At 45.5% G+C, this 15028-nt stretch overlaps 7 protein-coding genes across 9 annotated transcripts; 4 read left to right on the top strand and 3 right to left on the bottom strand.

The window, feature by feature from the left end:
* Positions 1 to 84: 84 nt before the first annotated feature.
* Positions 85 to 1088, top strand: LOC108596836 (ER membrane protein complex subunit 7 homolog). The gene is made up of 3 exons (XM_017982961.1): positions 85 to 474; positions 531 to 677; positions 740 to 1088. The coding sequence occupies exons 1-3, from the start codon at positions 145 to 147 to the stop codon at positions 983 to 985; spliced, it is 723 nt and encodes a 240-aa protein (XP_017838450.1). The 5' UTR covers positions 85 to 144; the 3' UTR covers positions 986 to 1088.
* LOC108596835 (exosome complex exonuclease RRP42) lies at positions 1075 to 2339 on the bottom strand. Its single transcript, XM_017982960.1, has 5 exons — positions 2165 to 2339; positions 1903 to 2099; positions 1680 to 1845; positions 1339 to 1627; positions 1075 to 1281 (listed from the first exon to the last, which is right to left on the bottom strand). The coding sequence occupies exons 1-5, from the start codon at positions 2219 to 2221 to the stop codon at positions 1100 to 1102; spliced, it is 891 nt and encodes a 296-aa protein (XP_017838449.1). The 5' UTR covers positions 2222 to 2339; the 3' UTR covers positions 1075 to 1099.
* Positions 2340 to 2439: 100 nt separating this feature from the next.
* LOC108596837 (proteasome subunit beta type-6) lies at positions 2440 to 3302 on the top strand. Its single transcript, XM_017982962.2, has 2 exons — positions 2440 to 2559; positions 2618 to 3302. Exons 1-2 carry the CDS (start codon positions 2512 to 2514, stop codon positions 3239 to 3241), a joined length of 672 nt encoding a protein of 223 aa, XP_017838451.1. The 5' UTR covers positions 2440 to 2511; the 3' UTR covers positions 3242 to 3302.
* LOC108596834 (monocarboxylate transporter 13) lies at positions 3288 to 8434 on the bottom strand. 3 transcript variants are annotated; one of them, XM_017982958.2, is made up of 4 exons: positions 8206 to 8434; positions 4912 to 5027; positions 4388 to 4852; positions 3288 to 4327 (listed from the first exon to the last, which is right to left on the bottom strand). In XM_017982958.2, exons 2-4 carry the CDS (start codon positions 4987 to 4989, stop codon positions 3479 to 3481), a joined length of 1392 nt encoding a protein of 463 aa, XP_017838447.1. In that variant the 5' UTR covers positions 4990 to 5027; positions 8206 to 8434; the 3' UTR covers positions 3288 to 3478. The 3 variants fall into 3 exon arrangements, with proteins under 3 accessions (XP_017838447.1, XP_017838448.1, XP_017838446.1); XM_017982959.2 differs by lacking the exon at positions 8206 to 8434 and adding an exon at positions 5265 to 5353; XM_017982957.2 differs by lacking the exon at positions 8206 to 8434 and adding an exon at positions 5261 to 5336.
* LOC108596833 (transcription factor grauzone) lies at positions 5454 to 7741 on the top strand. The gene is made up of 4 exons (XM_017982955.1): positions 5454 to 5688; positions 5751 to 6733; positions 6797 to 7178; positions 7236 to 7741. Exons 1-4 carry the CDS (start codon positions 5572 to 5574, stop codon positions 7503 to 7505), a joined length of 1752 nt encoding a protein of 583 aa, XP_017838444.1. The 5' UTR covers positions 5454 to 5571; the 3' UTR covers positions 7506 to 7741.
* Positions 8435 to 8520: 86 nt separating the features above from the next.
* Positions 8521 to 9212, top strand: LOC108596838 (ubiquitin-fold modifier-conjugating enzyme 1). Its single transcript, XM_017982963.1, has 2 exons — positions 8521 to 8723; positions 8792 to 9212. Exons 1-2 carry the CDS (start codon positions 8601 to 8603, stop codon positions 9164 to 9166), a joined length of 498 nt encoding a protein of 165 aa, XP_017838452.1. The 5' UTR covers positions 8521 to 8600; the 3' UTR covers positions 9167 to 9212.
* A 54-nt stretch (positions 9213 to 9266) lies between these two features.
* LOC108597372 (transmembrane protein 131 homolog) lies at positions 9267 to 14631 on the bottom strand. The gene is made up of 4 exons (XM_017983900.1): positions 14033 to 14631; positions 11603 to 13972; positions 9954 to 11544; positions 9267 to 9893 (listed from the first exon to the last, which is right to left on the bottom strand). The coding sequence occupies exons 1-4, from the start codon at positions 14612 to 14614 to the stop codon at positions 9415 to 9417; spliced, it is 5022 nt and encodes a 1673-aa protein (XP_017839389.1). The 5' UTR covers positions 14615 to 14631; the 3' UTR covers positions 9267 to 9414.
* Positions 14632 to 15028: the final 397 nt, after the last annotated feature.

Below are 15028 nucleotides of genomic sequence, written 5' to 3' on the forward strand. Positions count from 1 at the left end.
TTTATGACGCTCTATCGATATATATATACCGATTGCTGAAATATCGCTATTCCAATGCACCTCTAATAAACATCTGATTTGCTAATTTTTTTTCTACAATAAAGTTTTCAATTAACTCATAAAATAATCAATTTAAATAAGAAAATGTGGTTAAAGCTTTATATAGTCGGAGCTTTGTTAGCTTTGAGTAACTGTGAAGTAGTAATTGGTCAAAACCAGGATGACCTTGTGTCAGAGGATGTTTCCGGTTATTATACGATTGAGGGCAAAGTGTATGCACCTGAGGTGGGGCCTGGTCCAGCGCCAGGAATGCCAATGACAAGTACTAGCAAATGGCAGGTGGATGTGGTGGTTAGCATAAACAACGGAGAGTATAAAGGATTTGTGCGCGAGGATGGAAACTTTGTGATTAGCGGAGTGCCTTCCGGTAGCTATGTGCTTGACGTGTACCATCCAGATGTGTTCTACGAGCCCGTAAGTACATGAAACTATGGTTTGTAGCAATTGATAGTGAGTGTGACTATTTGCAGGTGCGTGTGGAAATCAATCCCAAGGGCAAGTTTCGTGCGCGCAAAGTAAATTATGTGCAACCCGCGCAGGTTGTACAACTGCCATATCCACTAAGACTGAAGCCACTTATGCGCTTCAAGTACTTCCAGACACGTGAGCAATGGAAGGTATGTAAAGCTAAGAACTTTTTATAGCTGATCTGAGGTAACAAGCTCATTCTCTTTTCAAGATTACGGATTTCCTGTTCAGCCCCATGGTGCTTATGATGGCGCTGCCTTTGCTGCTTATGCTGGTACTGCCCAAGATGATCAACGATCCAGAAACAAAAAAAGAAATTGAGAACATGCAGTTCCCCAAAATGGGCAACGACATGCCCGAGATAAGCGAAATGTTAACCTCATTCCTTTCGGGCAAACAGCCTGAGAAAGAGAAGAAGCCTGTAACGGCCAGCAAACAGACCAAGAAACGCAACTAGTTAACATAAAGTAAATTAATTAACAGGAATGCTAAGCTTACAGTTTTTGTCAACCATTCTGTGTAGTCAAGAGTAAAAGTTATTAAGAATTTTCATACAATAATCTAAAGCGTTTTATTTAAGAAATCCCACAGTTTTGGGTCGTTTGGGACCCACACGCTGCTCTTCTGCTTTCAGCATTTTGACTAGCAAGCTATTAAGCTGCTCGCCTATGGAAAGACCCAGTTGGATGCAGTTCAGCATTGTTTCTCGATGCATGGAACCGCCGCCAGTCATATGTGTGCCGGAAAGATAGGCTGTTGACAGAAATTTGGTTATAAAAGGTCTAAGCATTTTATAGCCACCACATCTACCTGTATTATTCCGCATAGACACAGCAACCACCATACTGACAGTGCTGCAGACCTCCTCCTCAGCAGAGGGATCCACTAAGCAATAGTCGCCAATCTTACAAACTGTAACTAGTAGCGGCACTGCATCAATGCCAACGCGTGTGCAATCATAGGGATTATCCGAAATAATTAGGTCCGTTACCCCAGCGTCCAGTAGCGTAGCTGTTACCCTTGGTAATTTAGTGTTGTAAAGCGCTGCCTTGGCAGCCAATGATACGGCATCATGCAGATTTCCGCCGCATTCCAGTATCTAAAGCAAATTGTTTGATAAAAGCCTTTATCAAGAGATTAGCACTACACACCAATATGTCTATGTAGAGCTTCCAGCACTGTTGTCCAGGTATCAAACACAATGTGCGATAATCAAAGGCCAATGATGATTCATACGCTTTCTGTAGCGACAATATTAATTCCTGTGCCAAATCTGAGCCACCACGTCCTTCAAATTCAGGCGTTGCGTTGGCTGAGCTGTTTGCAAACGATTAATTGATTAGCTCATAATATTGATAATTACTTCCGGCTCACCAGTCCACAAAGAACTCTAATTTGCCAAATTCCGGCGTCAGTGGATTAGGCACATCAATTTCTGTTTTAACGCCCACTAATATATCTGTATTGGCTAAACGCAATCGCGCGGAGCCACTCGCATTGCTAACCAGACCAGTTTCCAGCTCCATAGGGCGGTAATCTCGGCGCGATCGACCATCGCAACGAAAGTCCTCCTACAATGATTTAAAAATAAAATGGATTAGAGAGCAAAAATAATTCGGTTAGCTTCAACACGCACCTCTACGCCATGTAAAATAAATGTTTTCTCAGCTTCACTTAGTGCCACATACGCCATTTTATTCAGTAATACTCGTAACAAAAATTATAAACAAAACAAAGCCATGTGCAACTTATTAGAGATGATTGGATTCTTAGATCGAACACAGCTGTAGCCGTTAAATAATTATCCGTGACAAAATTGTGTAACTGCGAAAGAGTGAACAATGGGTCCCATCCCTATCAAGTATTTTCTTAGCATCGATACTATCGATTGTTTGTCATCTCCAATCACCAATGAAAAACAAGCCAGTCATTTCGCTTTGAAATTTTATTCCAGAATCAAATTGAATATCTCAAAAAAGAATAATGATGGGTCCCGATTTTGACTTAACCGACACACCGGTCAGCACTGGCGTAAGTACTAACATTCTTACACTTTTAAGCGGCTTATTACAGTAACTTTTGAATGCAGACTACCATTATGGCTGTGGAATTCGATGGAGGCGTTGTAGTTGGTGCCGACTCACGCACAAGCTCAGGCGCCTATGTTGCCAATCGTGTGACGGACAAGCTAACACGCATATCCGACAATGTTTACTGCTGCCGGAGTGGCTCCGCTGCCGACACACAGGCTATAGCCGATATAGTGGCCTATTCGCTAAACTATCACCAGAATCAGACCGGCAAAGAACCTCTGGTGTGGGAAGCTGCCTCAGAGTTTCGCAACTTTTGTTACAACTATCGCGACTCGCTGTTAGCTGGCATTATAGTGGCTGGCTGGGATGCGGAGAAGGGTGGTCAGGTTTACAGCGTACCACTTGGCGGCATGTTGACTCGTGAAGCCTGCACCATCGGCGGCTCTGGCTCAAGCTTCATTTATGGCTTTGTCAAAGAGCATTATCGTCCAGGCATGCCTCAGGACGAGTGTGTTGATTTTGTGCGTAAGGCTGTACAGCATGCTATTTATCATGATGGCAGCTCCGGTGGCGTTGTGCGCATTGGCATCATTACCAAGGATGGCATAGAGCGCCGCTTGTTCTACAACACCGAATCAGGCCAGTCAACAATTGAGGGCTCACGTAGTTTTATAGAATAAGTAATGAAATGAATTCTAAATTCAGCGAAAAATAATATTTTTGGTGTTTTATATATTAATACGTATGTATTTTGATTGGGAAGTTGGTAGGCAGTACAAAATTGCTTACAGAGTATTGGCTTACATGGCTAGATGGATAATAAATAAGTCGAAAAAGCTTAATAACTAAAGTAGCTCCCTTGCTTATCACATACACAATGTAATGTATAATTGCTTATTGCTAAAGTCAGCACGCACTTAGGCGCGCGTATTGAGCTTCTCCAACTGCTCGTGTGTCACATAAGTAGTCTCCATGGAATTGCGCAAATGCTTCTGCTGTCTTCTAAAGCGATAATAAATCTCTGGTGTCCACACCAGCGCAACCAACAGCAGCAATGCAGTCTGCGCATATAAACAGCTGACATATGAATTGGAAAAGTCACGTATCCAACCCAGCAGCTGGCCCACAGTAATGACAACAACACCTTTGGTTATCATGCTTAAGCCTAAACCGCCAGCTAGTTTCTCGGCCCGACAATGCGCGGATATCGTTAGATTATTATTAATGACAGTAGCTGACTTGGCCAATCCTGTGAGCACAGACATGGCTATAATTACAGGCAAGCTTGTAGTTTCTGCCAACTGCACGCGTGCTGCCAGCATGCCCACTGTGCCCAAGAGAAACACCACACGATATGGTATTCTCAAACGATCCGTTAGACAAGGAAGCAGCAGACGGAACACAATATCTGCGCCCGCCACCACAGACATGCAGCTAGCGATAAGTTTGCTGTCAAAGCCAGCGGTGTTTTTCAGAAACGCTGGATAGACCATAGTGAAGTTAATAGTTGCTGTATAGACTAAAGCCATGCCCACTATGATGCTCCAGAAAACAATGTCCTTTAAGAGCTCCAAGTCCATAGCCTGAACTATGCGATGACCCATGCGACTACACAGCGTTTCTGTCTTGGGCGCCGCAGTAACCACTCTTGGTTGTACAATTATGGCCTGCAAGCCACTAGACTGCTGCTTGTGCTCCTTGTCTGCCAGCAGTTGCAGATGCTTGCGATTGTTGTGCAAAGGTTTAAGAAACACAGCGCCAATTAACTAAAAAATAATGCAAACATTAATAAATAGTTGCGTATTATTAGGAGCTGCTTAACTTACGCCCAAGAGTGAGATGCCTGCCAGGGCTAATAATGCTGCACGAAAGCCATGTGTATGCAAAAAGTAACGCACTACATGTGGCATAAACACCTGACCCAGACCAGCGCCAGCTAAAGAGACGCCCACAGCACGGCCACGTTTGCTGCTAAAGTATGAGTTGATAGCCATGAAGGTAGAAGGTGATATGAGTCCCAAGCCTAGTCCCACAAAGCAGCTATAGCCCACTATTAGATGCCAGCTCTGGGTGGCAAAGGAACAAAGCGCCAGGCCAAAAGAAACAAGAACACAACCTGTGGCAGCCACATTGCGTGGCTTAAAGCTCTTTATAGCCGGTCCTATAAGCAGGCCAGAGAAATTTAAGGCCAGGCTATTGAGATTCGTTATTAGCGCTGCCGTAAAGGTGTCATCTTCAAAGCGACCCGCAAAGAGTTGACCAAAAACAGATAAAATCGACTGATTTGTCATCTGCAAGAAGAATATGTAAATGATAAAGACACGCTTTCTCAAAAGAGCTTTGAACTTACATTAATTAGGGCTACTGCGGCTACCACAACCCAGCCCCAGCCGCCATCGGGCACAACGTTTCTGGCTGCTATGTCCATTTTAACTGCGTGTTCAAAATAATTCTCTTTAGTGCAGCCTGTAATAAAAAAGTTTATCTCTTTGTCAGTTAAGCTAAAATAATTTATAAATTATGTTTAATAAGCTTATCAGCTATAATCATTGCTATCAATTGTCTTTATCTGCCTTAGCAGAAACGTCTTTAGCCAACCATAAAACAAATACTTGGCCCAGACGTAAACAAAGCGTTACAGCAGAAAAAAAAAACCTATATTTGACTACAACAAAAATAGCTTAGTTAGTTAAGCGCACCCACGTCAAACACGAGATTAGCGCTTGGATATGCTAAGGCATACTGCGCTCAGCGCTATTTTTGGCTGATTGAGCAACATGTGCGCTTAAAAATTAACTTGAATTATTTAATTTATTTCAAAGTCACAAACAGCAGACCAGCGCTGCCAACTTGCTGAAAAAACATATATCGAAAAGCTATCGAAATTACGAGAAAGGGATAGCGCATCCGCAAGCACACTACACTCCATTACATCAGCTGTTATTGTTGAAATGCTAAAACCGCTATCGTGTTTATTATTCGAGTTTTTCTTGATTTATAATAAATAAATATGTGCTTTTTATGCACAGAGTGCACAGATGATGCCATTGGCAACATACAATTTGGTTCCAGCGAAGCAGCTTTACTGAACATGAATCAAATAATAGAAAAACATTTTTGGCTGCAGGTAAGCCAAGCTAAACATGGATTTACGGTAATTTGTAGCTTTTCTCGTGTTTTAATTTGTAGACTGATTATGCAGTTGGGCATGTTTGTAGCGCTTGCTGGCAGCAGCTATCGGCATTCCACAGTTTTTATTTAAACGTAGAACAGGCGCACAATAATTTAAATGAGAAACAAAACGAACTTGATACAAGTTTGCCGTTGTTGGAGCCCGAACTTTTGCTGGACATGCAAATGGTGAAGCAAGAGGACGACAGTGTGGCGGCATCAGTGAAGCGACGACGCGGGCGTCCACGCAAATCTGCTGACAAAGCACCAATTATGGACAGCAAAGAGTTTCGTGCGGTGCTAGAGCAAATCAATCTGAATGAGATCAAATTAGAGTATCCCGAGGCGGATCTTAGCATGGCCGACGTGCTGGACGAGCAAGAGGAGCTCAGTGAAAGCGACAGTGTAACCGATGCACCGGTCAGCCAGCCAGAGCCCAGACCCAAGCCTCAACAAAGAACAACTAGACCAAAAAAGTACAAAAAGCTGCGTGGCGCTGCCAAGGTCAAGGCAGCCAAACTAAAAGCCGCCAGACTAGCGGCCAAGGCTAAGCGTGAGGCAGAGGGCAGCTTGCACAATATGCAAAAGTCCAAGGAGTTTAATAGTTATATAAAAGACCACTTCAAGATACACTGTCCGACATGCAGTGAGGAATTGTCAGACTTTTCAGTTTTGCTGGTGCATCATAGAGAAAAGCATAATGTTCGTGGCTATGCAGTTTGCTGCAATCGCAAGTTCTGGAAGCGTGGCGTACTCGTGGATCACTTGCGCCGCCATCAGAATCCCGATTTGTTCAAATGTCATATTTGTCAACGCGTTATGGGCCAACGTCGTAGCTTGGAGCTGCATATGCGTATGCATGAGATCAAACAACGTGGCCGTCGTTATCAGTGCGATAAATGCCCAAAATTATTTTATAGCATCGTGGTCTGCGAGCGTCATAAACTCACACACATACCCAAAGATCAGTGGCATGTGCCATGCACACACTGTACTAAATCGTAAGCAAACAATTTTGAAACATGACTATTCGTTCTTTTGAAATTTTAACTGTTTTATTGCAGTTATCCCAATGAGTATCTAATGCAGCAGCATGTCAAACTGGTGCACTTGCGTAAATTTGATAAAATCTGCGATGTTTGTGGCAAGCAAATACGCGGTCGGGAAGCCTTGGTGCGCCACATGCAGGAGCACGAAGGCTCACCACAGCAGCTACTCAAGTGTCACCTATGCTCCTCCATGTTAACTACAAAATATGGTCTGGCGCGCCATATAAAAATGATGCATACTGCCGATAATTTGCAGCCTATGCAATGTGAAGTTTGCTTAAAAATATCTCCTAGTTTGCAGTCGCATCAGCATCATATCAAGTATACGCATAATACAGCACGCACACATCAGTGTCCGATGTGCGAAAAGGCCTTTAAAAGACCGACTGAACTACGCGTAAGTTTGCTAACATTAAATATGTGTTGAAGCTATTAATAACTGACATTTTAATAGGAACATATGACTACACACACGGGTGAGGTACTGTACACTTGCTTGCACTGTCCGAAAACGTTTAATTCAAATGCTAACATGCATGCACATCGCAAGAAAATGCACTTCAAGGAGTGGCAGGAATATCGCTTTAAGCATCAGCGCAATCGCAAAGTAGACACCATTATTGGCGTCAGTCTGCGTAAGTCCACAGCAGCCCCCGACGCAGAGACAACAACAACGTCGAAGTCAATGTCGACTACGCTGGTTAATAACAGCTTGGAGTGTTGATTAAATGCCCTATGACATAATGAATATAAACAAGAGATTTCGGCATCAGTAATCAGCGTATTAAGTTTAAAAAACAATTTGTAAGCGCATTTAATTGAAAATGGTTTTTATGTGAAATGTAAACTCTGTGAACTGGTTTAAACCAGCAGCTAGCAAATCTGAAACTGGTACTCTTGCTTATCAGCAGCCTTAAGGTCGATTCTGGCTGCTTCTTATATATATAGAACATGTTTCAGTATGCTCCACAATTAAAATTGTTATAGTATTTATTATTTGTTCAAAGATGAACAGCAGCTCAACGTGCACAAGTCTGACAGTCAAACCGGTTGAAATTGGTTTTAATACCTTATCAGTGGATTGGCAGTATCAGTCCATAGGTACCACATTGTGTGGTTTTTGTTATTTGTCTAAGCTATGCAGAGCAGAATTAATCTGTGTCAATTGTTCGAGGAGCATGACAAACACTTAATTTTTGTTTTGGAACCGCTTTAAAAAAACAATCATTTTTCTGGTAATTTCATGTTGTCTAATGGAATCTTTTCATATGTCACACTCTATGAGCAGAAAAAATTTGCTTCTTTGTTGTATTTTTGATGCTGCGTGGGTAGGTAGCATCCAAAACATACTGACACTCAAGCAATTTTTTAGCCATTTCATGGAATGACTTATAAGAATATATTATTCATTATCTTTCACTTACCTTGTCTAGAGTATGTTATCACAAAATTTGTTTATTATTTATTTACTCAATTTTTTTAATTTGCACTTTTAGTGATTTGCACTTTCCTATTAGTTTTTCTGAACTGTATCGCTCGACGAGCTAATCTTGTTTGGCAAGATCTGCATAGTGCTGTGATATTTATTGGGAAGATTCTTTGTTTCAGTGGATGCTATGAAGGGAATGGCGTTTAAATGGCGCAATATTAGCGCCGATAGCCATAACAGATATCGACGTTTAGCTAATCGAATATAATTAACTTGTACCTGAGCAATCTTTATTGAATATTTTATCGATACTTGATCAGTTACTTACGTGTCAGCAACATTGTTTTTATTTGTGTTTATTAAATTTAGTAGCTGTTGAATTAAACACAAATGGTGGACGATAGCACTAGAAAGACGCTTAGCAGCATACCTCTGCTGCAAATGCGAGCCGGACCACGCGAGAAGGATGTGTGGGTACAACGACTAAAGGAAGAATATCAAGCACTCATTAAGGTAAACTTAATTGGCATAAGAGATAAGCATACAACAGATGGTTTTAATTAACAACAATTTCTGCATAGTATGTAGAGAACAACAAGGCATCTGGAAGCGACTGGTTTCGATTGGAGTCTAACAAGGAGGGCACCAAGTGGTTTGGCAAATGCTGGTACATGCATAATCTTCTTAAATATGAATTCGATGTGGAGTTCGACATTCCAGTGACATACCCAACGACAGCACCAGAGATAGCGCTACCCGAACTGGATGGCAAAACGGCCAAGATGTATCGCGGTGGCAAGATCTGTTTAACAGATCATTTTAAGCCATTGTGGGCGCGAAATGTGCCCAAGTTTGGCATAGCGCATGCCATGGCGCTCGGACTGGCACCCTGGCTGGCTGTAGAGGTGCCCGATCTTATAGAGAAAGGCATTATAACATACAAGGATAATTGTTGAGTAGCTAAATTGAACAAATTGAAATAAATTTTTATATAAAATGCAAGACAGCCAGACAAATTGTAAGTCATTAATTGTTTATTTTAGTCAAAAGTCCAGGTTTAAATGTTTTTAATGTGTGTGTGTGTGTGTGTGTATGTGTGTGTTTGTTTGTTTGTGTATTTGTTAACCTAGAGTCTAGAGAGTAAGAATTTCATTTGGTTGCTTAGTTTTGTTTTTGTTCAGTGAGCTTTGGGATTTCAAATATTTCAGTTCATATAATTGTTGTTCTGCCGCCAGGTGTCCGACCAGATGGAACTGGGCGAAGTAAACGGATCGTACTGTGTGGGCGGTGCCATAGGCAACTCCTCTTGTGCGTTGAGTAGATCGATATGATAACCATTTGTTGATGTAGCCAACCCATTACAATTTGCCTCAAGGCCAGGCGGCGGACGTATGGCATTTCCTGGAGCTCTGACGGGTGAATTGCGCGTTTCTGGTTGCGTTGCTGACCAGCCGGTGTAGCCCAAGGGCGACCAAGCATTGTTGCTGCTGCTGACTGTATTCGTTGACCAATTGCTTTGCTCCATATTGGCCAACAGTTCGCTGATTTTGGTCTGCTGTTGCTGCTGATTGCGTTGCTGCTCCATCTGATCCAACAGCAGCTGCTGCTTACGCATCACTTCCTGGTGTTCCCACTGTGCACGCGTCTGCTGTTGCTGGTGCTCGAAGAGACTGTCACAGAGTTCTATCAAAACAAAAATTACAATAATTATTAATTTAATTTGTTTCTATACAAAGCACTCACCATTAAGTCCAGGCATAGGCAAATCTGAAGTTGCCTTGGGCGGTGTTGTCGGCGCTGCAAAAAGCGTGTCTGTGTGCGTTTCGTTCTGCGTCATTGTCTGCCAGTTCTTGCGGCTGCCGATGGGTCCAAGCTGTGTGCTTGCCAAGTCTAAATCCAAATCCAAATCTCCACTAGTCTGCCACTGATACCCGTTCATGGTTTGTTCTACAGCCGGCTGCGTCGTCTTCGTCTGCAGCACATCGCTAAAGGATACACGACTGCTGGTCTCCCATGGCGAGGTGATCATATCATTGCATTCCAGTTCGGGCGTAAGAGGCGTGGCAGCTGCACTCTCATCCAGCGTCAAAACATTAAAGTTGAGCTGCTTGCTGCGGGGCTTACGTTCCAAGGTGTTGGGTTTCTTGCTAGTGCACGGCTTGGGTTCCTTGCGTCGCTCACGTCCAGGGGTTTTGCCTAGTTTCTTGGCGCTGCCGTTTTGTTCCTTCAGCACGCGCTCCTTGCTGGGCTCGGGCGTAAATTTGGGCGTGCGTGCAATAACATTTTCTTGCTGTGGAGGACTAATCTGCGTTTTTGGCAGCGCTCGTTTCTCTGGCAACTCGGGTGTCGAGCGTTTCTCTGTGATTTCGGGCAAAGCGCGTTTTTCTGGCAATTCGAGCGCGTGCGCGCGTTTCTCTGGTAACTCGGACTGCGCACGTTTCTCTGTTAGCTCGGGCGGCGCGCGTTTCTCTGGCAATTCGGGAGGCGGCACGCGTTTTTCCGGCAACTCGGGTGGCGGTGTGGCCTCCACTTTGGGCTTGCTGATAGCAACAGCTACAGGTGGCGAGGACTTGACTTTCTTCACTTCTCTGCGTGTTACGTTTGGCGGCGTTGTCTGCAATTTCTTGCTGGGCTTGGGTGAACTGACCGGCTTGGCTGGCGTTAATGTCGTCGCCGTTCCAGGCGTCGTTATTAATGCAGTCGTCGTTAAAGTTGTTGTCGTCGATAGCGTCGTTGTCAATGTCGCTGTGGTCAATGGAGTCGTCGTCAATTGCGTCGTAGCTACTGGCATTGTCGTTTCCATGCTCCAGGGTGCCCAAGCTGTTTTGGCTTTTCGTGTGCTCTGAAGCGTTGTGCGTTTGCGTAAATCCTTTAATTGACTATTGCGCAGTTTCTGCGCCTGCTGCTCAGCCTTTAATGCTGCTGCCGCTGCCGCCTGCTCCTCGGCCACCTGCTGCTTCACTATGTTGCGCAAATTGAACGTGGGCTGCACGGCTGCCTTATAACGCGCTGCATCGTACGCATTCTGCTGAGCCAGAATGGCGCGTGCATCAAACACCGCCGCCAGTAGCACCAGGCAGAAGCTAACCAGCAGCACCACCAGCGCCGCATTGCGCAACGATGGCTCCCAGGTGGGACGCGGCAAACTGGCCGCACAACGTTCCACACTCTCTGCAGGCAGTTGGGCCAACAGTGTATACTGCACCTCATAGCTCAGATTGGTCAGCAGCGTCAGTGTGCGTTGCACGCGCGAAGCGGTAAAGTCGGCGCTGTAGCTTATCTCGATCTTGCGTGTCTCGTTCTCTTGCAGCTCGAAGCTGTGGCAGTCCAGGACCTAAAAGTATGAATAACATTAGCACAGATTAAGCAGCACAGACTGCAATAACATTTACCCTAAAGCCATGAGACTCGCATGGACGCCTGCCGATGATGAAGCCGTCCACTCGCAGCGGCAAAATGCCCGCGTTGCGAGCCGTAAAGCTGCGTCTGGTGACGACCGTGTGACTAGAGTCATCGTCTGGCACAGCAGGCCAAGTGCCATCGCAGCGTTCAAATTGCTCCGCATCAAAGTCAAAGAGCAGCGGCATGCTCGAGCCAGGACGTCGATTGCCCAAACGGAATTGAGAGAGAACCGAGCGTGCAGTTAGCCAGACCGCTTCGTATAGCGTCAGATTGCTGCGCACATGCAGCAAGGTGCAGTACTTGTCCGGCTGATAGGCGCTAAACTGCACGGGTATGGTGACGGTGCCGTGGGGCTCGAGGAGCATTGGTTTGGTGAAAACCTGGTCGGGCAGCGAGAAGACGGGCTTGTCCGTCAGATAGCAGCTGCTGCTGCTGACATCGATAATCTCATGGGGCAGCGAGAGCTGTGTGCGTTTGGCATATGCCGGATCCGAGAGATAATAGTCCAGCAGCAGTGGATGATTGGAGGGATTTTTGATGGTAATCCATTGACGCTGCACTTGGCCCACTTCAATGGCGGGCGTAGGCGGCAGCGGTTGATGTTGCACCAGCTTGGGCCACTCTAGCGCTATGGCAAAGTCCAGCTCCATGGGTGGCAGCTCATCACTGTGCAGCGTTAGCGAAAGGCTCTGCAGCTGACGCTTGAGCTTGCGATAAAGCTCAGTACGCTGTCGCACCTCGACGCCATCGTAGAGCAGATTATTGTTGGGTCTGGCGCCCACGGCCAAGCTGGGAAAGATGGCACGTTCATCGAAGCCGGGGCGTATATAGCAAGTGCTGCCACACAAAGCCGACGGCTCAAAGTAAATGCGACCCACTTTGGTCAGCGTCTGCGGTGCAATGGTGGTGCCCTTGGCATTGAAGTCCTTAAAGCGCAGGCCAACGCGTGTGAAGCTGACGGATTTGACATGCACGGTATGCGTAAAGCTGGAGCGGATGCTCAACACGGCCGAGCAGACTTTGCCGGGAAAGCAGGACTTGAACTGCAGCTGCTGCTGCTCTATGTCCAGCTGACCCACTGAAGCGCGAAAGCGCACGCTGGCGCGTATGAGCTCGTAGGGTGTCCAGACCTTTAGAACACCCGCGCTCTGCTCCGCCACATAGCTTTGTATGGAGAGTCTGAAGACAGCCAAATCGCCTGGCTCCAGCTGGCCGCATATATGCATCGATGTGTCGTTCTCGAGCAGCACACTGACATTGGACACGCAGCCCAGAAATGTGGTTTGAAAGTAAACGCCTTTGGGCAGTTTGAAATTCCAATTGGTTAGCTTAATGGGCAGCGGATTATCGTTGCGCAGGATGATATGTCCATCGTGCGAGGACTCTGCAAAGGGAACTGTGCCCAAATCTAGCTCCAGCTTGTAGGCGCTCAAGTCACGCTGCAAGTCCAAGTCAAAGGGCTGTGTAGTCACATGCAAGCGTCCATTGCAAGCGGCCAAAGGCAGCTCAAAGACGCTAACATTGGTCGCAATGCGCAGTTTGGCGTCGAAATATGCGTGCGGATCCAGCAGACGTAGCTGCAGATAAGGCAGCTTGGCGCCCGGCAATAGCAGCAGTGGCAACTCATCAATTAGGCGCAGTTCCAGCAGCGCTGGATCCAAGTCTGCACTTAGACTATAGTTTAGCACAAGCAGTGGCAACTCAAAATGATTTTGTAGCGAGAGTTCGCGCGGCAGCGTCAACTCCGCTGCCTCCTCGGTAGTAATGAAGCGCGTGGCGTTCTTATCCCAGCCCAGACCACCTTTGTAAATCTCGGCGCGCACCAGCACTGTAAATGACTGCATGCCGCTGGCTGTGTGTAATAACATTAGCTCATTGATGCTCGTACTCTGCTCATAGTACGTGGGATCAATGACGATGCTAGCATTCTGTGTGTCGTACGTGACTCCTGGTATAGCATGATTGTTCAGGAGAAATTTTATCCTGTGTGCATTTTGCAGCTCTAGTTTGAAGCGCAGCGTTTCGCCATGCGGCGGTTCTGTGGCCAAGCGTCCAAAGTCTGCAAGTGGATTGCGCGCATAGACTCCATGATTGGGCAGTATTTCAAACTCCACGGGTATGACTAGTACATGCTCGTTGTGAAGCTGCAGAATTGTGTCACCATCTTCGTCCACATCGCTAACTGTTTGCTCAGCTATTTTAATGCGAATGTAGGCGCTGTGGTTGCCAGCGGTGCGGCCATGAAACGATAAGCGTATGACTGGCTTTAAGGAATGCGGCGGTATCTGCCACAGATTCTGCGGGCCCTCCGAGCCGCCGCTGGGTAACTCCAGCTGAAACTCGCCGCCGCTGCTGTAGATCTGAAAATTGAATACACAAAATGAATTTTTTTTTATCAAAAAAAAATATTGTCTGCTTACCTCTAATATCTGCAGCGGTCGCGCATGTGGATTATACATGTGTATAACGGGCGTAAGCGTCGCATTCATGGGCGCTTTAATTCCCACCAGTGGCTTGAGGCGATATGGACATTCGCTGCCCTCGCCGCGCACCTCGATTTCGGCGCGTCCAAAGGATGTTTGGATGAGCAGCCCCGTTGATATGGCACCTATTTGACGCGGCAAAAATACCACACTGAATGTTGTGTTACCCTGTGGCGGCACTTCGCGTGTGCCCAGGAAACTGCTATAGAATATGGGGCTTGGCCCAGTCACCGCGTTTAATTGCACACTGCGGTTTGTGTGCTGATTAAATAGCGTCACTGTATGCGTTACCGTTTGCCCCACCGACCATATACCAAAGTCTATGGCTGCTGGCACGAAATTCAAGTATTGCATTAACTTGAGCTGTTCGTTTTGATGCGCCTGCTGCGTTTCGGCAAACGTTGGCGTCTGCTCTACACTGATAAAGTCCTTCTGTAGGCCCGCGAATACCAATGGCAATGGTTGCAGCAGCGACAGTAGCAGCAGTAGCGCCGGCAGCGGCAGCGTTTTTGTGTACATTCTTCTGTTGTATTTATTTGGCCTGCTGCTCACATTAAGTACTAAATTAATTATATTATTCAATAATAATGTGTGTGAGCTTCTGCTCGATAGACAAGCGTTAATGAAATACTCGATATATTCGTTTGCGACATATGTGCTCAGCGGCAATAACAGCGCGTTTACAGTATGTTAAATCAATGTTAATTTGTTGAGTCGTGCAGCAAAATTTGTGGCGTTAAATTATTAACAAAAAATCGCAAGCGCAGTATATTTAAATAGTTAAAGTGAGTCGGTAGTGCGTGTTATTAAATTGAGCAGTCATTTAATTAAATAGTTTAATGTGCAAAGCAAGCAATAGCAAATAAACATGAAAAGACACACACACGCACACAAACATACATACATGTACTAACATTTATGCATAAACAGACG

Source organism: Drosophila busckii, chromosome 2R, assembly GCF_011750605.1.
Source record: "Drosophila busckii strain San Diego stock center, stock number 13000-0081.31 chromosome 2R, ASM1175060v1, whole genome shotgun sequence".
Lineage (NCBI taxonomy): Eukaryota > Metazoa > Arthropoda > Insecta > Diptera > Drosophilidae > Drosophila > Drosophila busckii.

Excerpts from the sequence above, each read along its gene's own strand:
- LOC108596836 (XM_017982961.1), top strand. The coding sequence starts at position 145 with ATGTGGTTAAAGCTTTATATAGTCGGAGCTTTGTTAGCTTTGAGTAAC. Across the intron at positions 475-530 it reads CAGATGTGTTCTACGAGCCC|GTGCGTGTGGAAATCAATCC; the intron begins GTAAGTACATGA and ends GACTATTTGCAG. Across the intron at positions 678-739 it reads AGACACGTGAGCAATGGAAG|ATTACGGATTTCCTGTTCAG; the intron begins GTATGTAAAGCT and ends TCTCTTTTCAAG.
- LOC108596833 (XM_017982955.1), top strand. The coding sequence starts at position 5,572 with ATGTGCTTTTTATGCACAGAGTGCACAGATGATGCCATTGGCAACATA. Across the intron at positions 6,734-6,796 it reads TGCACACACTGTACTAAATC|TTATCCCAATGAGTATCTAA; the intron begins GTAAGCAAACAA and ends GTTTTATTGCAG. Across the intron at positions 7,179-7,235 it reads AAAGACCGACTGAACTACGC|GAACATATGACTACACACAC; the intron begins GTAAGTTTGCTA and ends ACATTTTAATAG.
- LOC108596837 (XM_017982962.2), top strand. The coding sequence starts at position 2,512 with ATGATGGGTCCCGATTTTGACTTAACCGACACACCGGTCAGCACTGGC. Across the intron at positions 2,560-2,617 it reads ACACACCGGTCAGCACTGGC|ACTACCATTATGGCTGTGGA; the intron begins GTAAGTACTAAC and ends TTTTGAATGCAG.
- LOC108596838 (XM_017982963.1), top strand. The coding sequence starts at position 8,601 with ATGGTGGACGATAGCACTAGAAAGACGCTTAGCAGCATACCTCTGCTG. Across the intron at positions 8,724-8,791 it reads AATATCAAGCACTCATTAAG|TATGTAGAGAACAACAAGGC; the intron begins GTAAACTTAATT and ends ATTTCTGCATAG.
- LOC108596835 (XM_017982960.1), bottom strand. The coding sequence starts at position 2,221 with ATGGCGTATGTGGCACTAAGTGAAGCTGAGAAAACATTTATTTTACAT. Across the intron at positions 1,846-1,902 it reads TTAGAGTTCTTTGTGGACTG|CTCAGCCAACGCAACGCCTG; the intron begins GTGAGCCGGAAG and ends GTTTGCAAACAG. Across the intron at positions 1,282-1,338 it reads GTCTATGCGGAATAATACAG|CCTATCTTTCCGGCACACAT; the intron begins GTAGATGTGGTG and ends TTCTGTCAACAG.
- LOC108597372 (XM_017983900.1), bottom strand. The coding sequence starts at position 14,614 with ATGTACACAAAAACGCTGCCGCTGCCGGCGCTACTGCTGCTACTGTCG. Across the intron at positions 13,973-14,032 it reads GACCGCTGCAGATATTAGAG|ATCTACAGCAGCGGCGGCGA; the intron begins GTAAGCAGACAA and ends TTCAATTTTCAG. Across the intron at positions 11,545-11,602 it reads GCGAGTCTCATGGCTTTAGG|GTCCTGGACTGCCACAGCTT; the intron begins GTAAATGTTATT and ends TCATACTTTTAG.
- LOC108596834 (XM_017982958.2), bottom strand. The coding sequence starts at position 4,989 with ATGGACATAGCAGCCAGAAACGTTGTGCCCGATGGCGGCTGGGGCTGG. Across the intron at positions 4,853-4,911 it reads CCGCAGTAGCCCTAATTAAT|ATGACAAATCAGTCGATTTT; the intron begins GTAAGTTCAAAG and ends TTCTTCTTGCAG. Across the intron at positions 4,328-4,387 it reads CAGGCATCTCACTCTTGGGC|TTAATTGGCGCTGTGTTTCT; the intron begins GTAAGTTAAGCA and ends ATTATTTTTTAG.